At 43.9% G+C, this 26,978-nt stretch overlaps 1 protein-coding gene across 1 annotated transcript in view; it reads left to right on the forward strand.

Annotated features, from left to right (window-relative positions):
• The window catches only part of wdr62 (WD repeat domain 62), a 206,245-nt gene that overhangs the window by 77,841 nt on the left and 101,426 nt on the right, over window positions 1-26,978 (forward strand). Inside the window, exons 17-19 of the mRNA XM_034168870.1 lie at window positions 6,773-6,884; window positions 6,974-7,037; window positions 7,140-7,250. Of these exons, the coding sequence (XP_034024761.1) occupies window positions 6,773-6,884; window positions 6,974-7,037; window positions 7,140-7,250 (287 nt within the window). The remainder of the gene's footprint in view (window positions 1-6,772; window positions 6,885-6,973; window positions 7,038-7,139; window positions 7,251-26,978) is intronic.

The raw sequence follows: 26,978 nt of genomic DNA on the forward strand, positions 1-26,978 counted from the left end.
TCCACAGGAGAGGAGCCTGAAAGCTGAAGGCTCTGCCTCCCATTCTACTCTTAAAGAACATAAATGTTTCCATTTCATGCATTGTACCAGAATTAGCTTAAAGCTAATTTACATCTGCAGTCCCTTGGCAGGTCACAATTAAAACATAAATAATAATAAAACTGATGCGCCTTGTGCCTTCTCTCCAGCTCTGTTCCTCGTATTTCCTCGTTCTGCTTGCCTCACGTGTGTATGACCACCTGCCTGTTGTTGAGGATGGAGCTGCAACATCTATTTTTTGGAAAGGAAATGTCCAGACTTGTTTCATTTTCTGTTCATTTCTTTTACTATTAAACAAAACACAGCTCAACAAAAACTGCTGCGTCGTACATACTTTCAGAAGCTTCTAGATTCTTCCTTGTGGGTTCAAGACAGCATTTCATTTTACAACATGAAACACAAGCGCCATCCAGTGGTCAAACATGACTATACGCCCAACCATTGGGTCAGTCAAGTAAATACGCGAGCATATACGCCCAACCACAACCGCCCAATGAGCGCGCTTGTAAGTTCACTTCCGGTTTCAACGCGGGAGGGAAAAAAGACAGATGTTTTCTTGCCGGCTGCGGGAGGGTTCGCACCCCACGGAGGAGCTGTGATCTAAAGCAGTTCTGTTTGGCTCATCACTCCCAGGGAACAGTGTCAAACTCATCACTCCCAGGGAACAGTGTCAAACTAACACCATCTTACAGCCAACAAGCAGCATTTTGTTCAAAAACTGTTTCGTCGTCGTTAACAGGCTTCTGTTCAAAATGCTTATGAAGTTTGTCTGTTTTCATCCATTGCGGTGTTTTCGCAGTCATTAAAACGGCGCCATTAAATGTGTCAAACATACGCCGCAATAGAGCCTTAAAAAATGGTGTAAAAAACGTAGTTTAGATGCACAAAACATGTCAAATACACGATCACGGTTGGGCGAATAAGATAAGACATTATACTTATCTGCCCAACGGTTGTGCATGTAACGTTCAATGTATTACTTATCTGCCCAACGGTTGTGCATGTAACGTTCAATGTATTACTTATCTGCCCAACGGTTGGGGGAATAAAGTAAGACATTATATTTATCTGCCCAGCGGTTGGACGTATAGCTTTTGCCATCAATATAAATAGATTTTTTTTTACCCAAAAATGAACTCGTGCCATAAAAATAGGCTGTTTTTAAACTTATTATTAACTGTACTTTTTTTTTTTTATTATGTTTTTGTTCGATAAAGGCAACATCACAGTTGTATTCTGCATTTACAATTACAGTTAGTCCTTTTTTGGTTTTACACACTGTAAAACAAGCAAATTAAGAACAGTAACAAACATGAACATTGTATCCGAACTAAGCACTCAGTCATGGAACATTCATTAAGAAAAGGGAAATAAAATGGTGATCAACATGAGAAATTCCTGGATGAGTCATGAAAGTTCTGCATGGGTAGGAGATATGAAAGTGATCCATTTGTTTAAAATTTCATAGAAACAGTCCTTTTGAATTCTCAGAGTATGTTAATTTTTCCATTCTATAAATTTCAAATATAGCTTGAAACCAGTTTTCTAACTTTGGAGGTGCCGGGTTCAACCAATTTCTCGTAATTGCTTTCATACTGGCTGCTAAAAGTGCGTGTAACAGTTTCACATCGCTCCTCCTTTGTATTGTTGACACAAGACCCAAGTACAAATGTTTAAAATCACCGGTCACTTGAGTTTTAAACACTGAAGTTAACACCTTATGAATGTCAACCCAGTATTGCTTCAGTTTGGGGCAGTCCCAGAATATGTAATCATTGTTTGCTTCTGTTCAGCCACATTGTGTCCAACATGCAGGGTGTGAAACTTTATATTTGCGCTGGTTGGGTGACCTAAAATATCTAATGACATTTTTCCAACAGTATTCCCTTCACATCAGGGAGTTGGTGGAAGACCACTTGAAGCGGCATACTTTCTCCCAGTCTTCTGTAGTTATGTTTATTCCAGCTTCACGTTCCCATTTGTCCTTTATATGTAAAGTGCTCCCATTTTTGGCCTGAAGCAACACATTATGCAATCAAGAAATAGCTTTACTTACAGTTGTAGTGTATGACAGGCTTAAAATCTTGAAAAAGTCCATTTCAACTGGTGTCAGGTTTGTAACCCTACAATTCTTAATAATATATGCACGCATCTGGAGGAACCTGAAAAAATCTGACTTATCCAGTGAGTGTTTAGATTTTAAACTCTGAAACCTTTGCAGAGGGTTCTTATGAGTGAATGAAAGAAATGTTGTTCTTTGTCCATGATTGAAATCTTTTATCTGTTTTATTAGGTTGGAAATCTGTGTCATAGGCACACTATTGAAATATTTTTAACATGTTGTTGATCTCACAGGTCTTTACCACTTTCTGCCATATTTTTAGTGTGTGATTTATCCATAAATAAAAATAAAAATGTGTTAGGACCTTGTCTGCAATTGCAGCATGCAGGGGGAAATTTGATGTTATGCTCGTTTCTATTGTTTTCCATTTGGCCTCATAATCCTTATTGCACCAATGTAACATAGGAATTAATTGTGAGGCATAGTAATAAAACCTTAAATTTGGGAGTGATGCTCCCCTCCCACCCCCCTTCTGCTTATATAGTTGTAGGACCGTAAAGCGAATTCTCGGTTTCCTTCCCTGCCAAATGAAATGGGAGATCCATTTATCCCATTCCCTGAATTGTGTATCATCCACATCAACCAGCAAGGTCTTAAAAACGTACAATAGACGTGGCAATATATTCATTTTTACTGCATTTATCCTTGGTTTCAAGTTTAGAAAAGGGATCAAATTCCATCTATGCAAGTCTGTTTTTATTGCTGAAGATAGTGGTCCATAATTAAACGCGTTTTCGACACGTTTAATCTGTAGCCTGACAAATTCCCAAAATTAGATAGTACGGCCATCAATTCAGGAAATGAATTTTCAGGCGTCATCTGCAAACATTTCCACTTTTTGCTCTTCTCCCGCCACTGAAATTCCTTTAATCACGTCACTCTGTCTTATTAATTGGCCCAGAGCCTCTATAAAGAGAACAAAAAGAAGAGGGGAAATTGGGCATCCCTGCCTCATACCTCTCTCCAAGACAAATGAGTCAGAGAGATCTCTATTTATCTTAATTCGGGCCCTTGGTTTATTATATAAGTTTTTTATTATCATTACAAAATTGTCTTCAAATCCAAATCTTGCTAGTACTTCATATAGAAAAGTCCATCTAACAGAGTCTTTTTGGCATCTAGCCCTCTTGTTAAAGCCTTAGTCTTTGTCTTAGTCAAGTGTCCTATTACATGTAGTGTCCTCCTAATATTGTCCAGAGTGCCTGTTTGGTCTAAATTGATCAAATCTGGTAAAATATATTCTAGTCTTTGTGCCATGATAGATGTAAATAGTTTGTAATCCAGATTTAAGACACTAATAGGTCTGTAGTTACCACACTCCTGTTTATCCCTACCCTCCTTTGGGATGACTGAAATGACCGCATCTCTCCAGGATGGAGGAATTTCTCCTGTTTCTATAACCCAATTAAATGCCTTTAATAAAAGAGGGGATAGTTCTCGTTTCATAGCTTTATACCACTCTGCAGTGTAACCGTCTGATCCTGGGGATTTCCCTGTCTTTAATCTAGATATGGCCATGTTCAGTTCTTTAATTGTTATTGATCGTAATAATGTCTCATTTTGAGTATTTGTGAGTTTTGGTAGGTCTAGAGATTTTAAACATTCAATCTGTGTCTCCTTTGGAACTTGAGATTCTGAGTATAGGGTATGATAAAATACTTCAAAGCTCTCCTGAATTTTCTCAAGTTTAGTTTCAATAGTCCTGTTCTGGGGATTCTTTATTTTGTAAAAGGTATTTTCCATTCTTTGTTTACGTAGTTTATATGCTAGTAGTTTTGCTAATTTCCCCCCATTTCATTATATTTTTGCTTCAAAAAAATTATTTCTTCTGAGTTTCCTAGGTGTAAACCTCATCAATTTCACCTTGTATTTTTTTTTTATTTCCTTTTTCACATTGGAATTTGCTCTGCTACTATCTGCTTTTTGTAGCTGTTTTAGTTTCCCCTGTAAGTCTACTAATTTTTCCCCCTTTAATTTCTTCAGATGAGATGTTATTGAAATAAGTTAGCTTCTCAGTACTGCTTTCAGCGTGTCCCATAAGATTGTCTGTGGCACTTCTCCAGTATCATTTAGTTCCAAATACTCTTTAATTTCTTCTTTTAATTTCTCTTTAATTTTAGAATCATTCAAACTATTGGCGTTCAATTTCCGGGATCCTTTCCGGGCCTTCTTCTCTAAGAAAGTAGTAAGTGAGATTGGGCTGTGATCCGAGAGGTCAATTGGCTTTATACTAGAATCTCTTACTCTAAATCTGTCAGCATCCAGCATAAAAAAGTAGTCTAGTCTTGAATAAATGGTGTGTGAAGACGAGTAATGTGTGTAGCCTCTACTCTTCGGGTGCAAGTCCCTCCAAACATCCAGGATGCCCAACTCTTGCATCATTGGCCCCACTTTTTAGTTAATGAATTTGCTTTGAGAGACACCCCTGATGTGTCTAGTTCTGGGTTCAATCTAATATTAAAGTCTCCCCCGCAATTTACTATGCCCTGGGAGTTCACCATGAGGTCAAAGATCCGTTTGTAAATTGGCCAATCACTTCCTGGGGGGATGTATACGACTTGTACATTTATAATGGTTATTTCAATTCCCTCTATTCTCCCTGTTATCTTAATAAACCTGCCCTCATCATCCTTTAATTCTGAGATATGCTCATAATTTATTGTACTCGAAATTAGAATAGCCACTCCTCTTATCACCTTGTTTAAACGAGGAGGAAAATACATACTTAGTCCTTTCTCCTCAGTTTTTCATGTTCAAGTTTGCTCAGATGAGTTTCTTGGAGGAGAGCGATCTGAATCTTCTCCTTTTTTAACTTTGACAGAATTTTACTTCTCTTTATGGGATTTAAAACCCCATTAACATTAAAAGAAACAATTTCTAATGGTTCTCCTGACATGGGTATTTAAAATAACATTAACACATTTCCCTTCAAGAGTCGACTGTAAGTGCAATGTAAAACAAAACAGAAGTACGAGTACTTCCCACAGAACCACCTCAAACATTAGGAATAATAATAGTAAAAGAAAATGAAATGCTCCTTTCCTTACTTCCAACCTTGTGGTCCATTTGCCAACCTGATCCAAAGTTGAGGGATAGCCTCTACTCCCCGTTAGGGTTAGGGGGCCCCCCATTGCGACAATAAGTCCTCTTTTCTTTGTGTCCCTTTCCAGTATCTTGACCAAGGTCTCTTATAATTACTATACTTAACGAGCGCTCAACACGGGACGCAAAATAAATGAAAAAAAACGCCCCGGGAACGAGCGCTCAACGCGGGACGCGAAATATACAAAAATGCCTCGAACAATTGCTCAACACTGGACGCGAAACCCAAAAAGTCACATGAGCGCTTTGATGTCATCAGGTCGGTGTACTGCGTGAGGCACGTCCACAGAGTCTATAGGACAGATAAATAGCCATCCCCTCTCTGACGAGAGAAAAATTTGATGTTACATAGAAACCTGACGGTTTCCTTCTTGGAATTTGCGCGTCTTCTGTAACCTGTGTGACACACTTGTATCTGGACGCGTGTTGAATCTGTGTGCTACTTATCTGGTCCCTGCACTGTTTGACACGCCCACACGCCTTCTCTGAATGGTAAGGGGGTGTGGCCAGCAACATATCAGCTGTTTGCTTTTTGCTTTGTGATGTTTTTTTAAAGCTTCTGTCAGCTTCCTGTCAGATGGTACCGTGATTGATTCTAACCTATAGTCAGCTGCTCTATGGTGACCTGGCTGTAACCTGACCTGTGGCTAGTGGCTCCGCAGTGACCTGGCTGTAATCTGACTTGTGGTCAGCTGCTCCGCGGTGACCTGGCTGTAGTCTGACCTGTGGTTAGTGGCTCTGCGGTGACCTGGCTGTAATCTGACTTGTGGTCAGTGGCTCCGCGGTGACCTGGCTGTAATCTGACCTGTGGTTAGTGGCTCCACGGTGACTTGGCTGTAATTGGACCTGTGGTTAGTGGCTCTGCGGTGACCTGGCTGTAGTCTAACTTGTGGTCAGTGGCTCTGCGGTGACCTGGCTGTAATCTGACCTGTGGTTAGTGGCTCCGCGATGACCTGGCTGTAATCTGACCTGTGGTTAGTGGCTCTGCGGTGACCTGGCTGTAGTCTAACTTGTGGTCAGTGGCTCCGCGGTGACCTGTGGTTAGTGGCTCCGCGGTGACCTGGCTGTAATCTGACTTGTGGTCAGCCGCTCCGCGGTGACCTGGCTGTAATCAAACCGGTGGCTAGTGGCTCCGCGGTGACCTGGCTATAATCTGACTGGTGGTCAGTGGCTCTGCGGTGACCTGGCTGTAATCTGACCTGTGGTCAGTGGCTCTGCGGTGACCTGGCTGTAATCAGACCGGTGGATAGTAGCTCCGCGGTGACCTGGCTGTAATCAGACCGGTGGCTAGTGGCTCCGCGATGACCTGGCTATAATCAGACCTGTGGATAGTGGCTCTGCGGTGACCTGGCTGTAATCTGACCTGTGGTCAGTGGCTCCGCGGTGACCTGGCTGTAATCTGACTTGTGGTCAGCCGCTCTGTGGTGACCTGGCTGTAATCAGACCGGTGGCTAGTGGATCCGCGGTGACCTGGCTGTAATCTGATCCCGTGTTCATGTGGTGTTTTAGGTTCAAATGGACCCATCAGGGATGTTTCTTGCCACCAGCTGCTCTGATAAGAACATCACCATCTTTGACTATGAGACAGGAGAGTGCGTCTCCACCCTGTTTGGACACTCAGGTGAGTAGTCGTTGAGGTTCTGAATGTTTGTGGTTTAGTCCACAGGTGAACCATTCGTCCCATGTTTGATGGCCTTTGCTGTGTTTCAGAGCTGGTCACCTGTATGAAGTTCAGTCCTGACTGCGTGCACCTTGTCACCGTGTCAGGAGACAGGTCTGTAACACAGTCACCTGGGTGTAGGTGGGTGGGTTGGGCACACCTGGTGGAGCTGTAAGTAAACTCTGGTTTCTGGCACATGGTTTTGTCATCCTGCAGTTGTGTGTTTGTGTGGCGATTGGACCCACAGATGACCAGTTCCATGAGGAAGAGGCTGGACCTCAGGAGTCTGACACGGGCATCCAAGATCTCCAAACAAGCTCACATCAGGTTGGTTCTGTCAGTCAGGTCGGGAAGTTTATGGATTTAACGTGAAGGTTCAATTCAATTCAATCAATTTTTTTTATATAGCGCCAAATCACAACAAACAGTTGCCCCAAGGCGCTTTATATTGTAAGGCAAGGCCATACAATAATTATGTAAAACCCCAACGGTCAAAACGACCCCCTGTGAGCAAGCACTTGGCTACAGTGGGAAGGAAAAACTCCCTTTTAACAGGAAGAAACCTCCAGCAGAACCAGGCTCAGGGAGGGGCAGTCTTCTGCTGGGACTGGTTGGGGCTGAGGGAGAGAACCAGGAAAAAGACATGCTGTGGAGGGGAGCAGAGATCGATCACTAATGATTAAATGCAGAGTGGTGCATACAGAGCAAAAAGAGAAAGAAACAGTGCATCATGGGAACCCCCCAGCAGTCTACGTCTATAGCAGCATAACTAAGGGATGGTTCAGGGTCACCTGATCCAGCCCTAACTATAAGCTTTAGCAAAAAGGAAAGTTTTAAGCCTAATCTTAAAAGTAGAGAGGGTGTCTGTCTCCCTGATCTGAATTGGGAGCTGGTTCCACAGGAGAGGAGCCTGAAAGCTGAAGGCTCTGCCTCCCATTCTACTCTTGCAAACCCTAGGAACTACAAGTAAGCCTGCAGTCTGAGAGCGAAGCGCTCTATTGGGGTGATATGGTACTACGAGGTCCCTAAGATAAGATGGGACCTGATTATTCAAAACCTTATAAGTAAGAAGAAGAATTTTAAATTCTATTCTAGAATTAACAGGAAGCCAATGAAGAGAGGCCAATATGGGTGAGATATGCTCTCTCCTTCTAGTCCCCTTCAGTACTCTAGCTGCAGCATTTTGAATTAACTGAAGGCTTTTTAGGGAACTTTTAGGACAACCTGATAATATTGAATTACAATAGTCCAGCCTAGAGGAAATAAATGCATGAATTAGTTTTTCAGCATCACTCTGAGACAAGACCTTTCTGATTTTAGAGATATTGCGTAAATGCAAAAAAGCAGTCCTACATATTTGTTTAATATGCGCTTTGAATGACATATCCTGATCAAAAATGACTCCAAGATTTCTCACAGTATTACTAGAGGTCAGGGTAATGCCATCCAGAGTAAGGATCTGGTTAGACACCATGTTTCTAAGATTTGTGGGGCCAAGTACAATAACTTCAGTTTTATCTGAGTTTAAAAGCAGGAAATTAGAGGTCATCCATGTCTTTATGTCTGTAAGACAATCCTGCAGTTTAGCTAATTGGTGTGTGTCCTCTGGCTTCATGGATAGATAAAGCTGGGTATCATCTGCGTAACAATGAAAATTTAAGCAATACCGTCTAATAATACTGCCTAAGGGAAGCATGTATAAAGTGAATAAAATTGGTCCTAGCACAGAACCTTGTGGAACTCCATAATTAACTTTAGTCTGTGAAGAAGATTCCCCATTTACATGAACAAATTGTAATCTATTAGACAAATATGATTCAAACCACCGCAGCGCAGTGCCTTTAATACCTATGGCATGCTCTAATCTCTGTAATAAAATTTTATGGTCAACAGTATCAAAAGCAGCACTGAGGTCTAACAGAACAAGCACAGAGATGAGTCCACTGTCCGAGGCCATAAGAAGATCATTTGTAACCTTCACTAATGCTGTTTCTGTACTATGATGAATTCTAAAACCTGACTGAAACACTTCAAATAGACCATTCCTCTGCAGATGATCAGTTAGCTGTTTTACAACTACCCTTTCAAGAATTTTTGAGAGAAAAGGAAGGTTGGAGATTGGCCTATAATTAGCTAAGATAGCTGGGTCAAGTGATGGCTTTTTAAGTAATGGTTTAATTACTGCCACCTTAAAAGCCTGTGGTACATAGCCAACTAACAAAGATAGATTGATCATATTTAAGATCGAAGCATTAAATAATGGTAGGGCTTCCTTGAGCAGCCTGGTAGGAATGGGGTCTAATAAACATGTTGATGGTTTGGATGAAGTAACTAATGAAAATAACTCAGACAGAACAATCGGAGAGAAAGAGTCTAACCAAATACCGGCATCACTGAAAGCAGCCAAAGATAATGATATGTCTTTGGGATGGTTATGAGTAATTTTTTCTCTAATAGTTAAAATTTTGTTAGCAAAGAAAGTCATGAAGTCATTACTAGTTAAAGTTAATGGAATACTCAGCTCAATAGAGCTCTGACTCTGTCAGCCTGGCTACAGTGCTGAAAAGAAACCTGGGGTTGTTCTTATTTTCTTCAATTAGTGATGAGTAGAAAGATGTCCTAGCTTTACGGAGGGCTTTTTTTATAGAGCAACAGACTCTTTTTCCAGGCTAAGTGAAGATCTTCTAAATTAGTGAGACGCCATTTCCTCTCCGTCTTACGGGTTATCTGCTTTAAGCTACGAGTTTGTGAGTTATACCACGGAGTCAGACACTTCTGATTTAAAGCTCTCTTTTTCAGAGGAGCTACAGCATCCAAAGTTGTCTTCAATGAGGATGTAAAACTATTGACGAGATACTCTATCTCCCTTACAGAGTTTAGGTAGCTACTCTGCACTGTGTTGGTATATGGCATTAGAGAACATAAAGAAGGAATCATATCCTTAAACCTAGTTACAGTGCTTTCTGAAAGACGTCTAGTGTAATGAAACTTATTCCCCACTGCTGGGTAGTCCATCAGAGTAAATGTAAATGTTATTAAGAAATGATCAGACAGAAGGGAGTTTTCAGGGAATACTGTTAAGTCTTCTATTTCCATACCATAAGTCAGAACAAGATCTAAGATATGATTAAAGTGGTGGGTGGACTCATTTACTTTTTGAGCAAAGCCAATAGAGTCTAATAATAGATTAAATGCAGTGTTGAGGCTGTCATTCTCAGCATCTGTGTGGATGTTAAAATCGCCCACTATAATTATCTTATCTGAGCTAAGCACTAAGTCAGACAAAAGGTCTGAAAATTCACAGAGAAACTCACAGTAACGACCAGGTGGACGATAGATAATAACAAATAAAACTGGTTTTTGGGACTTCCAATTTGGATGGACAAGACTAAGAGACAAGCTTTCAAATGAATTAAAGCTCTGTCTGGGTTTTTGATTAATTAATAAGCTGGAATGGAAGATTGCTGCTAATCCTCCTCCTCGGCCCGTGCTACGAGCATTCTGACAGTTAGTGTGACTCGGGGGTGTTGACTCATTTAAACTAACATATTCATCCTGCTGTAACCAGGTTTCTGTTAGGCAGAATAAATCAATATGTTGATCAATTATTATATCATTTACCAACAGGGACTTAGAAGAGAGAGACCTAATGTTTAATAGACCACATTTAACTGTTTTAGTCTGTGGTGCAGTTGAAGGTGCTATATTATTTTTTCTTTTTGAATTTTTATGCTTAAATAGATTTTTGCTGGTTATTGGTGGTCTGGGAGCAGGCACCGTCTCTACGGGGATGGGGTAATGAGGGGATGGCAGGGGGAGAGAAGCTGCAGAGAGGTGTGTAAGACTACAACTCTGCTTCCTGGTCCCAACCCTGGATAGTCACGGTTTGGAGGATTTAAGAAAATTGGCCAGATTTCTAGAAATGAGAGCTGCTCCATCCAAAGTGGGATGGATGCCGTCTCTCCTAACAAGACCAGGTTTTCCCCAGAAGCTTTGCCAATTATCTATGAAGCCCACCTCATTTTTTGGACACCACTCAGACAGCCAGCAATTCAAGGAGAACATGCGGCTAAACATGTCACTCCCGGTCCGATTGGGGAGGGGCCCAGAGAAAACTACAGAGTCCGACATTGTTTTTGCAAAGTTACACACCAATTTAATGTTAATTTTAGTGACCTCCGATTGGCGTAACCGGGTGTCATTACTGCCGACGTGAATTACAATCTTACCAAATTTACGCTTAGCCTTAGCCAGCAGTTTCAAATTTCCTTCAGTGTCGCCTGCTCTGGCCCCTGGAAGACAATTGACTATGGTTGCTGGTGTCGCTAACTTCACATTTCTCAAAACAGAGTCGCCAATAACCAGAGTTTGATCCTCGGCGGGTGTGTCGTCGAGTGGGGAAAAACGGTTAGAGATGTGAACGGGTTGGCGGTGTACACGGGGCTTCTGTTTAGGGCTATGCTTCCTCCTCACAGTCACCCAGTCGGCCTGCTTTCCCGGCAGCTCGGGATCTGCCAGGGGGGAACTAACGGCGGCTAAGCTACCTTGGTCCGCACCGACTACAGGGGCCTGGCTACCTGTAGAATTTTCCACGGTGCGGAGCCGAGTCTCCAATTCGCCCAGCCTGGCCTCCAAAGCTACGAATAAGCTACACTTATTACAAGTACCGTTACTGCTAAAGGAGGCAGAGGAATAACTAAACATTTCACACCCAGAGCAGAAAAGTGCGGGAGAGACAGGAGAAGCCGCCATGCTAAATCGGCTAAGAGCTAGTAGCTACGCTAACCTTGCGGATTCCTAAAAACACGCAAAGTGAATAATGTGTAAATAATTTAGAGGTGATTCAGCAGAAGGAGTGCTTTAGTTAAGGCACGTAAAGATTACACTGGGAAACAAATCGTAATCTAGATAACTAGATCAATCTAACTGCGCAGATTAAACAGCTAACAGATACAGAAAAACACCGCTGTGCTCCGGAACAGGAAGTGATACAATACCGCAGTGAGAGCCAACCACCAGTAGAGGCAAGCAAGAGGAAGGAACCAGTTACAAATTGTTGAGAAATTGCTGAAATTATTGAACTAGTTAGATATGAAGCTTCTGTCTGTATGGTGTTGCTGTTGTGAGTTAGACCACTGATTCACTGATCGTGTTGAGCCTGAGACAATCTGCCATGACACCATTCACACAGGCACCTGGATTTTCCCAAGTCTGCAAATTTATTTCCACATCAACACAGAGCCATTTTAGGGGGGAAAAGTCCTCTGTGATCTCATGCCCTTTGGCCTGCTTACAGAGAACTCTAACGACTGCCTTCCTCCAAACCTGCACTTCATTCCTGATGAGTGATATCCCACTGGGACGGCTACTTTTAGCAGGTGTCTGAGCCTCCTGTCAGGATCTTGCACCTCTAATCCACAAAAATGTGACAGTTCTGAAGTGTGGATATGGCTGAGGGTTGGTAAAGCTGCAGAGATCTGGACCATCAGAAGTACTGCAGGCAGGAGGTGATGCTGTTCTCCTGGTGTTGTGGAGCTCAGTGGATAAAGATCTGGTCTGCCAATATGCAGGCCTGGGTTCGTGTCCTGCTCACATTTAATCTGCATTGTCTCAGTCCACCCACCTGTAAACATCTGCCGGCCTTGGTTTGGGAAGTCAATGTGAGGCATCATTGCAAAGTGCTTTGAGCAGCTGCCAGATGGGAAAGTCCTACAGAAAGGCTGTTGGTGGTGTTCTTTCCTCCTCCTCTGTTTGGAAGACGTCACCTGGTCCATGTGTCATGACGGTCTTCATCCTTCCATGCTTTTTCTCCTTCATTCGACCTTTAATTAAAACCAATGTGAGTTTGAAGGACAATCTGCCAGGATCCACCTTTCCACAAAATCCTGAAGAACCCAGAATCGCATGACAAACCCTGTGACCTTAATGCGCCCCCCCCCCCCCCCCCAATCAGTGTGGAGGATCCACTTAAAGGCCCAAGAGTGGGCCACAGGTCCTTAAACAGTTTTGTTGGTATTGGATCAAATAGGCAGGTTGTGCTTTTTGTTGACATTACAAGTTTTGTCAGCATGCCTAGAGAGATACTCTCAAATTCTGTAAATCTAGGTAATACCTCAGTAGTGGCGCCCACCTCAATAGCAGGGTGTAGTGGCTGGGTTAAGGCATGCTGGGATATGTTTAACCTAATGTCTTCTACTTTCTTCTTGCTGTAAAAGGAGATCGAACTACAGGTGGTTGTCCATGAATAGGTGTTGCCACTGTGTTGAACAAGAACTTTGAGTTATGCTTGTTTTTGTTGATCATATCAGAGTAATAGGTCCACTTTCTAGTCAGTAATGCATGCTTATAGTCTAAGATACAGTTGTATGTAAAAGTTTGGGCCCCTCTGATGATTTCCATGATTTTCCTTTATAAATCATTGGTTGTTCAGATCAGCAATTTCAGTTAAACATATACGGCAGACAAAGACACTGATATTAGAGAAGTGAAATGAAGTTTATAGGATTTACAGAAGTGTGCAATAATTATTTTAACAAAATTAGGCAGGTGCATAAATTTGGGCACCTCAACAGAAAAAATACATCAATATTTAGTAGATCCTCCTTTTGCAGAAATAACAGCCTCTAAATGCTTCCTATAGCTTCCAATGAGAGTCTGGATTCTAGTTGAAGGTATTTTGGAACATTCTTCTTTACAAAACATCTCAGGTTTGTTGGTTTCTGAGCATGGACAGCCCGCTTAAAATCACACCACAGATTTTCAGTAATATTCAGGTTTGGGGACTGAGATGGCCATTCCAGAACGTTGTACTTGTTCCTCTGCATGAATGCCTTAGTACATTTTGAGCAGTGTTTAGGGCCGTTGTCTTGTTGAAAAATCAAACAACTTCAACTTTGTCACCGAATCATGAACATTGTTCTCAAGAATCTGCTGATATTGACTGGAATCCATATGACCCTCAACTTTAACAAGATTTCCAGTACCTGCACTGGCCACACATCCACACAGTATAATAGAACCACCTCCAAATTTTACTATAGGTAGCAAGTGTTTTTCTTGAAATGCTGTGTTCAGCCATGCATACCGCCCCTTGTTACCGCCCCCCGGCTTTATTGTCAAATATGCTGTACATGCTCGACATACAGCACAGATGAAATTTCAGTCCTCTCAGACCCACAGTGCAGAGTAAGAATGAAAACTGCTATTAAGCTAAATAAAAAAAAAATTACCTTAAATACTTCTGATTTACAAAATAAAAATAACAATATAAAACAGTATAAACAGTGTGATGCTGTAGTGCAAATGGCAGTGTACTAATGTAGACAGTATAACATTAAATACAATCGTGCAATGGATAACAGTATAATACAGTATAATCCAGTGGTGCAGGTGGCAGTATGCTGATGTAGACAGTATAGCATTATAGCATTAAATACAATAGTGCAATGAATGACTAGATACTAATGTACTAGTATCAGTACAGGTGGTCCTGATGTGGATGCAATAGTGCAGTGTGGGAGGCTGAAGTGAGGTGTGCAGACCTGGGGTTGGTGAGTGCGTGGGCGGGCAGAATCGGTGGTGGGGGGGTCATGGGGTGGGGTGGGGGGGGGCAGAGCAGGGAGGGAGTTGAGCATCCTGACTGCCTGGTGAAAGAAACTGTCTTTGAGCCTGCTGGTTTTGGCCCAGAGACTCTGCAGTCTTCTCCCAATAGGAGCAGGCTGAAAAGACTGAGTTGGGTGGGTGGGGTCACCTGCGATCCTGGTTGCTTTGCAGGTGAGGCGGGTGTGGTAGATGTCCAGCAGAGAGGGGAGAGGGACACCAATGATCTTCCCAGCTGCTTTCACAGTGCGCTGCAGGGTCTTGCGGCAGGATACGGCGCAGGCACCGTGCCACACAGTGATGCTGCTGGTCAGGATGCTCTCGATGGTACCCCTGTAGAAGGAGTACATGATGGGGGTCGGGGCTCTTGCTTTCCTCAGTTTCCACAGAAAGTAGAGTCGCTGTTAGGCTTTTTTGGCCAGAGATGTGGTGTTGATGTACCAAGACAGGTCTTGGGAGATGTGTACACCCAGGAACTTTGTGCTGCTCACCCGCTCCACTTCAGCACCATTGATGGTTAGTGGAGCATGCTGAGTGGGCTCTCTCCTGAAGTCCACGGCAATCTCCTTCGTCTTCTCCACATTCAGGTGGAGATTGTTGTCCGTGCACCACATGGCCAGGCGGCTCACCTCACTCCTGTAGCTTGTCTCGTTGTTGTTGATGAGACCCACCACAGTCGTGTCGTCTGCAAACTTGATGAAGAGGTTGGAACTGGATGCAGGTGTGCAGTCATGCGTCAGCAGAGAGAAGAGGGGGCTCAGCACACATCCTTGGGGGGCTCCTGTGTTCAGCGTGATGGTGCTTGAGGTGTTGCTGCAACCCGAACTGCCTGTGGTCTCCCTGTCAGAAAGTCCAGCAGCCAGTTGCACAGGGAGGTGTTGAGTCCCAGCTGGACTAATTTGAGGATTAGCTGCTGGGGGATGATTGTATTGAATGCTGAGCTGAAGTCGATGAACAGCATTATGTCCAAATTGCTCAATTTTAGTTTCATCAGTCCACAGCACCTTATTCCAAAATGAAGCTGGCTTGTCTAAATGTGCTTTAGTATACCTCAAGTGACTCTATGGTGTGTACGCAGAAAAGGCTTCCTCTGCATTACAGCATCATACAGCATCTCCTTGTGCAAAGTGCGCTGTATAGTTGAACGATGCACAGAGACACTATCTGCAGCAAGATCATGTTGTAGGTCTTTGGAGCAGGTGTGTGTGTGTTGACTATGACTGTTCTCACCATCCTTTGCTTCAGCTTATCTGAGATTTTTCTTGGCCTGCCACTTCAGGCCTTAACTAGTACTGTGTCTGTGGTCTTCCATTTCCTCACTATGTTCCTCACAGTGGAAACTGACAGCTGAAATCTCTGAGATAGCTTTTTGTATCTTTCCCCTAAACCATGATGTTGAACAGTCTTTGTTTTCAGGTCATTTGAGAGTTGTTTAGAGGCTCCCATGTTGCCACTCATTAGAAGAGATGCAAAGAGGGGAAACATTTGTAAATGGCCACCTTAAATACTCTTTCTCATGATTGGATTCACCTGTGTAAGGAGGTCAAGGGTCAGTGAGCTTACCAAACCAATTTTGTGTTCCAATAATTTGTGCTAAATATTCAAATCAATAAAATTACAAGGACGCCCAAATTTATGCATTTGCCTAAATTTGTTTAAATAATTATTGCACATTTTCTGTAAATACTAGAAACTTCATTTCACTTCTCAAATATTACTGTGTTTGTCTGCTATATGATATATTTAACTGAAATTTCTGATCCAGACAACCAATGATTTATAAAGGAAAATCATGAAAATTATCAGGGGTGCCCAAACCTTTGCATACAACTGTATGCTGTGGCTGCTCGCGTTGTTATCTGAAAGGTATGTTTAAAAATAAAACTGTTTTATCTGTGTAGCATGTTAAGAAAAGAACAGCATGGATCACGGCCTTTCAGAGGAGATATGAAGTTAAACCAAGAACATGGCCCTGACACATACTGCCCAACAGTACTTTCAAGATCATTAGTATCATCAGGACCATTAGTACTGTGAGGATTATTCCTATGGTTAGAATTATTACTACTGTCAGAACCATTAGTACCATCAGGATCATTAGAATTATCGGAGGAAACAACCTACCAAAATCATCAAAATTTCCTGTATGATATCAGAGGAGTGAGTTCCAGGAGGCCACCTCAGGACTTTGGTTAAGGACTAATAATTATTGCACATTTTCTGTAAATACTAGAAACTTTATTTCACTTCTCAAATATCAGTGTGTTTGTCTGCTATGATATATTTAACTGAAATTTCTGATCCAGACAACCAATTATTTAGCAAGGAAAATCCTGAAAATTATCAGGGGAACCCAAACTTTTGCATAAAACTGTAGCATCATGCCACGTGGTGGAATACTTCTAATTTTGAACTACGCCATTTTCATTGTCGACCTCTAGACGTATGCTTGAGGTCATGCAAGTACTCACTGAACCAAGGTGACTGTGTTTTGGAGGTGTGTGGGTTCAGTATATTTGTTTTGTGAATTGTTCTGTAATTTATGTCTGTAGGATGGCCCAGGCAGATGGTCACCCCTTTGAGTCTGGTCTGCTTGAGGTTTCTTCCTCAGAGGGAGTTTTTCCTTTCCACTGTTACTCTGGGGGTTAGTAAGGTTTGACCTTACTTGTGTGAAGCACCTTGAGGCAACTCTGTTGCGATTTGGCGCTATATAAATGAAAATAAATTGAAACTGAGATTTAATATAGGTGGCGCAACCATGTTGAGTGTAGTTTTGACCACTGAGTTTAAACTATCCACAAGACTGCGAAAGTTTAAGCCACAGCATACAGTTGCATGCAAAGGTTTGGGCACCCCTGATAATTTTCATGATTTTCCTTTATACGAGGTCTGTTAGAAAAGTATCCGACCGTTTTTTTGTTTTGTTTTGTTTTGTTTTTTTGTTTTTTTGCAAAAACCTGATGGATTTGAATCAAGCGTGCCTGCATGAGCCAACCTTGAACCTTCGTGCGCGTGCGGGAATTTTTTCATGCCTGTCGATTACGTCATTTGCTGGCAAGCAGCATTTGTTTGAGGTCGTGTGCTGTGCGCTTAGCGGATTTTCATTGCAAGGAAAATGACGGAATGATTGGAGCCGCGCGACTGCATCAAATTTTGCCAGAAACTGGGTGACAGCCAGGTGGAAACCATTCGGAAGATTCAGACGGCTTTCGGTGACGATCCTCTGGGCATCACACAGATTAAGGAGCGGTACAACCGGTTTAAAGACAGCTGCACAACGGTGGAGAGTGAGCCACGCTCCGGTCGGCCATCAACATGTTGAAATGACCAGGTCATTGCCAAAGTGAAAGCTGTGGTGATGCGGAACCGTCGTGTGACTATCCGAGAAATTGCAGAATAGGTGGACATCAGCACTTTTTCGGCACATTCCACTGTGACAGAAGATTAGGCCATGAAAAGAGTGGCGGCGAAATTAGTGCTGAAGCTGCTGACGGCGGAGCAAAAGCACCTTCGTGTTAAAGTCTCACAGGACATGCTGGACTCCGAAAAATGATGCCCACCTCTTCCACAATTTCTCGGATAGTCACATGACTGAAAAGCCACTGAAAGCCGTCTGAATCTTCCGAATGGGTAAGAAAAATTTGCTTGGGTAGAATTCTCAAAACTTGCAAACTTTTTCCCAAAATAAGACATTTTTTCTTATGTAAAAAATGCTCGACAAGATTATTTTTCTATTTAGACAAAAAAATACAAGTCTTTTTTACTTTCTTGGATATCAGTTTTTGCAGTGATGGTAATGTGCGTCGAATCCTGAATGCATTGCTGGAATCCTAATGCATCCACAATTTCCATGAATGATTTGCAGAGGGGATCAGAAGGCTTATTTATATGAATGTTGAAGTCACCAATAATCAGAATGTTATCTGCACTGGTTGACAAGTTAGAGATGAACGCACCAAATTCCTCTAAGAATTAAGAGTATGGGGGCCTATATACAGTGACAAAGTCATACTGTTGATTTTTATTCTTCTGAACTTGGCAATACGTAGCATCATGGGCAGAGCGGAGAATCAGATGTTCAAACGAGTTATATTTGTGACCCCCCAACAGCGAATAAGCTAAACCTCTATTCATAAATAAGAGCAACACCCCCGCCTTGCTTTGCATCACAAGGGATGTAACTAAATGTGGTTACGCCATCTTGGAATCCACTCATGAATTCCAAGATGGCGGTATGGCGGTAGATGGCGTCACTGCGCATCGAACATTTCAGTGTGTCACAGAATTTCGCTGAGTTTTCTGATTAAAACAGTAACAGTAAGTAAGAAATCAGTAAGAAAGGAAAGAAAGAAAGTAAAGTAAAGATCGGATTGGAGGGAACCATCCAGGGCCGCGGCGTTGGCGGAGGGAACCATCCAGGCCCGCGGTGTTGGCGCAGGAGGCGACCCATCCAGGCTAGCGGCATCGGTGGAGAAGACGAACCATCTAGGCCAGCGGCGTTGGCGGAGGAGGTGATCCATCCAGGCCCACGGCGTCGGTTGCATCCGGGGTGGCGACGGCTGCACCCGAGGCTGGAGATGGCTACATCCGAAGCTAGCGGAGGCTACATCCGGGGCATCTGAGGCTGCGGCGGCTGCGACCGAGGCTGACGGCGTCTACGACCGGGGCTGGTGGCGGCTATATCTGGGATCAACATCGGGGAAGGTTGGTGTGTGGCGACCGGATTTGTGGTGATGGAGGTGGTGGAGACCACGAGTGGGAATTGCTTTACAGTGGCCTGTACTGAGCTACAGGAGTTAACATGGCACCAACCAGGAAGACATAGAAAATGGAGGAAGACTTGGAGGAGATAAAGACCTCATTGAATCGTATTTCAAAAGACATGTCCAATTTAGACAAGTTGATGAAGGAGATTAAGGAGCTCCAAAACCTTGTTAAAGAAAACGACAAGATTATTAAGAAACTTGAGCAACAGGTGGATGAACTTGAACAATATGCTAGAAAAGATGATGTTATAATAACTGGTTGGGAAACAAAACATCGGTCGTACGCAAGGATGGTGGATTCTGGTGGAGCCAGTGGGGAGGATGCACTACCTGAAGAACTACAAACACTAGAACAACAAGTTACAAATTTTTTAAATCAAAAAGGTGTTGTCATACATCAAGACACTATTTCAGACTGTCACACAATTCCATCCAAAGACAGTAAAAATAAACTACCAAATGTAATGATACGATTTATAAGCAGAACATACAAAAATGAATTATTAAGACAGGCAAAGAATCTGAAAGGAACAAATGTATATATAAATGAGCATCTAACGAAAAAAAATGCAGATATTGCCAGGGAAGAAAGACTATTAAAAAAACAGACAAAAAACATATTGTTGCTATATGGGTCTGGAACTGTAGGGTTTGGATCAGAGTGAGAGAAGGGACAAAGGGTATACAAAGCAGAGACATGGAGGACCTTACAAAGTACAGACCTGAGTAGACAAATGAATATGACGTCAGTTGGTAGTATGACCAACAAAAAATCAGATTAAACATGGAAACAGATGATAAAATATATGACATAGACATCAATATTGATGAAAGTATATTTGACTTGACTACAATTGGTTGTGAGTATTATACGGAAAAACAGTTAAATAGTGAAAAAAATTACTGAAGATACCCTGTCACTCATACATATAAACATTCGAAGCTTGTACTATAAAATGTCAAAAAAAAAAAAAAAGTCAAAAATTAAACCAGTTTAAAACTAGATTCAGCATTGTTGCAATCACAGAATCTTGGCTTAAAAATGACCTCATGGCTGATGTTCAAATGGAGGGATATGAGTTATATTTTGTAAATAGAAGAGAAAAAAAGGTGGCGGTATTGCTTTGTACATAAAAACAGATCTGACATGTAAAATTGTAGAAGAAATGACAATTACAGATGATGTCATAGAAATTGTGACAGTGGAAATTGTACATGAAACATCTAAAAATGTTCTTATCAGTTGTGTATACAGAGCACCAGACTCTTGTGTTGTGAAATTTACAGATAAAATAATAGAATTATTCCATCAAATCAAAAACAAAACGCTCTTTATGTGTGGAGACTTTAATATTAATGTGGAAAGCTCCAGTTGCCAAAGAGTAAGTGATTTTGTGAATTCAATGAATAGCTTGGATTTATTCCCCTTGATAACAAAACCAACCAGAATTACATCGCAAAGTGCACCTGTAATTGACAATATATTCACAAATGGAACAGATGAAATTATTAAGAATGGGATATTGATGACAGATCTCAGTGATCATTTACCAGTTTTTTCAATATTTAAATATAAAAATAGGTACAAAAAAAACTTATGAACTTTAAAAGAGATAAGTCATTAAAAGCCTTAGAGGCATTAAATTATGATCTTAAAAATCAAAATTGGGAAGAGGTTTATGTCGGTGACGTTAATGTAGCTCCCCCTCTAGCTGCCACCTTATTGTGGTGGGGGAGTTTGCGTACCCGGATGATCCTAGGAGCTATGTTGTCGGGGGCTTTGTGCTCCCTGTAGGGTCTCCCAAGGCAAACAGGTCCTAGGTGACGGTTCAGACTAAGGGCAGCTCAGAACCTCCATGACCAGTAAAAGATCAAGGACCGAGACGTCGCCCGGTATGGCGGAGCCGGGGTCCCACCCTGGAGCCAGGCCTGGGGTTGGGGCTCGCGTGCGAGCGCCTGGTGGTTGGGCCTTAGCCCATGGGGCCCGGCCGGGCTCAGCCTGAAAGAGTAACGTGGGCCCGCCCTCCTGTGGGTTCACCACATGCAGAGGGGGTCATGGGGGTCGGGTGCAGAGAGGATTGGGTGGCGGTCGAGGGCGGGTGGCCCGGCGGCCCGGTCCATGCTCACAGCCCCTGGCTGTTGGGACGTGGAATGTCACCTCGCTAGGGGGGAAGGAGCCTGAGCTTGTTCGGGAGGTTGAGAGATACCGACTAGAGATAGTCGGGCTCACCTCCACGCACAGCGTGGGCTCTGGTACCCAACTCCTGGAGAGGGGCTGGACGCTTCATTTTTCTGGCCTCGCCCACCGGGAGAGGCGGAGAGCTGGGGTCGCATTGCTTATTGCTCCCCAGCTCAGTCACCATGTGTTGGAGTTCACTCCGGTGAACGAGAGGGTCGCGTCCTTACGCCTTCGGGTCGGGGACAGGTCTCTCACCATCGTCTCGGCCTACGGGCCGAGCAGCAGTGCAGAGTACCCGACCTTCCTGGAGTCCTTGGGAGGGGTACTAGATAGCTCTCTGACTGGGGACTCCATTGTTCTCCTGGGGGATTTCAACGTCCACGTGGGCGGCGACAGTGAGACCTGGAGGGGGGTGATCGGGAAGCACGGCCTCCCCGAGCTGAACCCGAGTGGTGTTCAGTTGTTGGACTTCTGTGCTGGTCACAGTTTGTCCATCACGAACACCATGTTCGAGCACAAGGGTGTCCATAAGTGCACGTGGCACCAGGACACCCTGAGCCGGAGGTCGATGATCGATTTTGTAGTCGTATCATCTGACCTTCGGCTACGTGTCTCGGAAACTCGAGTGAAGAGAGGGGCAGAGCTGTCGACTGATCACCACCTGGTGGTGAGTTGGATCCGCTGGGAGGGTAATAAGCTGGTCAGACCTGGCAGGCCCAAATGTATCATGAGGGTCTGCTGGGGAATGACTGGCGGAACACTCTGTCAGCGAGGTCTTCAACTCCCACCTCTGGGAGAGCTTCTCCCAGATCCCGGGGTAGGTTGGAGACATGGAGTCCGAGTGGACCATGTTCTCCACCTGCATTGTCGATGCAGCTGCTCGTAGCTGTGGTCGCAAGGTCTCTGGTGCCTGTCGCGGCGGCAATCCCCGAACCCGGTGGTGGACACCGGAAGTAAGGGATGCCGTCAAGCTGAAGAAGGAGTCCTACTTATCTTTGTTGGTAGGTGGGACCCCAGAGGCAGCTGACAGGTACTGGCAGGCCAATCGTGCCGCAGCCCGTGCGGTCGCAGAGGCAAAAACTCGGGTCTGGGAGGAGTTCAGGGAGGCTATGGATTAGGACTATCGGTCGTCCTCGAAGAGATTCTGGCAAACCGTCCGACGCCTCAGGAGGCGGAAGCAGCTCTCCACTGTTTACGGTGCGTGGGGGGAGCTGTTGACCCTGACTGGGGATGTTGTCGGGCGGTGGAAGGAGTACTTCGAGGATCTCCTCAATCCCATCGTCGCATCTTCCAAAGAGGAAGCAGAGACTGGGGACTCAGAGGCGGACTCATCCATTACCCAGGCCCAAGTCACCGAGGTGGTTAGAAAGCTCCTCGGTGGCAAGGCTCCTGGGGTGGATGAAATCCGTCCTGAGTACCTTAAGTCTCTGCATGTTGTGGGGCTGTCTTGGCTGACACGCCTCTGCAACATCGCGTGGCGATTGGGGACAGTGCCTCTGGATTGACAGACCGGGGTGGTGGTCCCTCTGTTTAAGAAGGGGGACCGGAGGGTGTGTTCCAACTATAGGGGGATCACACTCCTCAGCCTCCCCGGTAAGGTCTATTCCAGAGTACTGGAGAGGAGAGTTTGACCGTTGGTCGAACCTCGGATTCAGGTTTGAGCAGTGTGGTTTTTGTCCTGGTCGCAGCACACTGGACCAGCTCTACACGCTCCATCGGGTGCTCGAGGGTTCATGGGAGTTTGCCCAACCAGTCCACATGTGTTTTGTGGATCTGGAGAAGGCGTTCGACCGTGTCCCTCGGTGCACCCTGTGGGGAGTGCTCTGGGAGTACGGGGTCTGGGGTCCTTTGTTAAGGGCTATCCGGTCCCTGTGCTACCGCAGCAGGAGCTTGGTTCGCATTGCCGGTAGTAAGTCAAACCTGTTTCCAGTGCACGTTGGCCTCCGCCAGGGCTGCCCTTTGTCACCGGTTCTGTTCATTATTTTTATGGACAGAATTTCTAGACGCAGCCAGGGTGTAGAGGGGGTCTGGTTTGGGAACCACAGAATCTCGTCTCTGCTGTTTGCGGACAATGTGGTTCTGTTGGCTTCGTCATATCAGGACCTTCAGCGTGCACTGGGCCGGTTTGCAGCCGAGTGTGAAGCGTCCTGGATGAAAATCAGCACCTCCAAATCCGAGGCCATGGTTCTCGACTGGAAAAATGTGCTTTGCCCTCTTCAGGTCGGTGGAGTGTCCTTGCCTCAAGTGGAGGAGTTTAAGTATCTCGGGGTCTTGTTCACGAGTGAGGGACGGATGGAGCGTGAGATGGATAGACGGATTGGTGCAGCATCTGCAGTGATGCGGTCGCTGTATGGGACCGTCGTGGTGAAGAGAGCTGAGTAGGGGGGCAAAGCTCTCGATTTACCGATCGATCTACGTTCCGATCCTCACCTATGATCATGAGATTTGGCTCATGACCGAAAGAACGAGATCGCGAGTACAAGCGACCGAGATGCGTTTCCTCTGCAGGGTGGCTGGGCGCTCCCTTAGAGATAGGGTGAGGAGCTTGGTCACTCGGGAGGAGCTCGGAGTCGAGCAGCTGCTCCTCCACGTCGAAAGGAGTCAGTTGAGGTGGCTCGGGCATCTTTTCCGGATGCCCCCTGGACGCCTCGCTGGAGAGGTGTTCCGGGCACGTCCCACTGGGAGGAGGCCCCGGGGAAGACCCAGGACACGCTGGAGGGACTACATCTCTCGGCTGGCTTGGGAACGCCTTGGGGTTCCCCCGGAGGAGCTGGAGGAGGTGTGTGTGATTCGGGAGGTCTGGGCGGCTTTGCTTGAGCTGCTGCCCCCGCGACCCGACTCCGGATAAAGCGGAAGAAAATGGATGGATGGATGGATTGACAGAGTTAAAAAAAAAATGATGTCATTAAAAATAGATGGAATGGACATTCAAAGGGTAAAAGAAACAAAATTTTTAGGAGTTATGATTGATGAAGATTTTACATGGAAGTCACACATAAATTACATAAAAGGAACGATAGCGAAAGCCATTGCTGTTTTGCATAAAGTTAAATATTCATTAAATAGTTATGGATTATTAACATTGTACAATTCATTGATTGTTCCATATTTGACTTATTGTGTAGAAATCTGGGGATCAACATGTACAACTTTTACACAACCTTTATTTATTTTGCAGAAAAGAGCTTTAACAGTGATTGGCAACAGTCTATTTAGAAATCCATCTAATCCATTGTTCATTAAGTATAGGGTACTTAAATTTCATGAATTAGTTGATTTGAAATTACTACAAATAATGTACCAAGCGAATAACAATACCTTACCAATAAACATTCAAAATATGTTTGAAAAAGAGTAAGTAGTTATAATTTGAAGGGCATAGAAGTCTTTAAAAAAACAAGATTCAGAACCAAGATAAAAGAACGGAGTATTGCAGTGAATGGTGTAACATTATGGAACAACCTCAACAAAGAAATCAAAGAATCAAGGTCGCTTAAATTATTTAAAAAACGTATTAAACTTGATGTATTTCGTAAGTATGAAACTATGAAATAAGTCAGTGGGCTGTGACAAAGCCAAAAATGTAATCTGTTAATTATGTTTAGAATGTTTGAAGTTTAAAATGTAATCTATTAGGGATGTAGTCTTTAAAATAATGGTTAAAATTAGGAAAGAAGTCGGTGGCATGTGACAAAGCCATAGAAATGCAATGATGTTGATTGATGATGCTTTGCAAGATTGTATTGTAAAAAAGGGGCAGAATATATAAGACTTGTTCTTCCAACTGCTCCTTTTCGTTCAATGGTTTGTAATGTTTTGTTAATTTTGCTTTTCTGTTTTTCTTTTAAATGAATGAAATAAATCCTCAAAAAAAATGTGTATGCCGGTGAGCAGGCCTCATTTAAGGGGAGGACAGTTGTTGGTTTAAGCCAGGTTTCACATAACCCAATCATATCTAAGTGATGATCAGTAATTAGATCATGAATCAACAATGATTTGAAGATAGTGATCTTATGTTAATGAAACCCAGACTAAGGACCACAGTGGGTTTGACAGTTGGACTGTTTGTCATTAGGGGTGGTTCCAGAGTAGCATATATAAGATTCCTGGGAGTACGTTTAGGTTTGAGACATTCCACGTGGACTGTAGGTAGCACACACAAAATATTTGATATTGCTGGAGCAGCCAACGGTCCATCCTCAATTTCTGTGTCATCCAGTGTAGTAATGGGTATTACGTTTGCACAGTGTATCCCTCTATGATTTTTATGGACATGTCTGCAGAAACAGGCCACAGTCTCATGTGGACAAATTTCCCTCCCTGCCACATAAACTACACTATCACCATAGTGGATTTTCTGCACTAATTTCCCTGCTAAGCTAATGGATTCCACACCCACATTTGTCATAAGCCTTGCAGGGTCTCTAATCACCTGCTCTGTGCCCTGCTGTAAAATCGTGATGTTCCCCCCCGTCGAGCTCTATCTATGTTCGCAGACAAGATGGAAGTGCCTTCCCCAGTAGGGCGAAGGTCGTCCGACATCAGCAAGCCACGGCAGCCCCAAAACAAAGGCCAGTTATCAATAAAACTAAAGCCTTGCTGTCTATAAAATTGCACCAACCACCTATTTAATGATGTCAGCCTGCTAAATGCCTCATCATTACCCCGGGAGGGGAGGGGACCAGAGACTATTAATTGATGCCAACTCATCTTTCTTGTAAGGCCACAAGTTCTCTCCATTTTAATTTTTGTGACCTCAAGAGTGCTTCATCCTGACATCATTGGCACCGACGTGAATAACTATGTGGCAGTATACTATCTCGTGTCATGTTCCTTTGTCTGTCAACCCTTCTGTCGTGTCAGCACACTAAGATGGGAGGCACTGTCGGGAGCTCTGGCCCCATGAAATACATGTAATGTCAGCCGGCGTATGTATCTTCATTTTGTGGGTGATAGAACCCCCTATCGTTAAAGCCTGTCATTTCGGCCAGGAGATAGGAGTGGCGAGTGTGATCGGGGTACTGCAACCGGGCACCAAGCCCTATGTGACTTCCTCTGCCTAACCACAGTCCGAAAGCTGTCATCCACAGCCGGCATTTCGAGGCTGATGCAAATGGGGATGAACACTAACCTCGTCTGGAGTGCCCATAACGTGCAACTCCACTGAGCTAAGAAGCTGTTCTAGCTTACGGACATGACTGTCTAAATGAGCCACCCTATCTGCCAGCATCACGCAGGGTTTATGTAAAGTGTAAAGTACTATACTTTGCGCACCAGAAAATTCAAGCGTATAGTTAAGCTAGCTCGAGCTAACTACTAACAAGCTTATTTTGAGTTTTAACACCACAATCTCTTCTGGTAGCATCAGAGGCGACAGCATACCCAAACAATGAGTTAGCACTTCTGTCTTTGAGCGTCCTGCCCCCTGCTGGAGGCTCTAGTTTACTACATGGCTTCCAGCACAAACGCAGCTGGCAGGAGCCAAAAAGCTCAACTTTCTACTCAATCAAT

Source organism: Thalassophryne amazonica, chromosome 4 (genome assembly GCF_902500255.1).
Source record: "Thalassophryne amazonica chromosome 4, fThaAma1.1, whole genome shotgun sequence".
In the NCBI taxonomy this organism is placed as follows: domain Eukaryota; kingdom Metazoa; phylum Chordata; class Actinopteri; order Batrachoidiformes; family Batrachoididae; genus Thalassophryne; species Thalassophryne amazonica.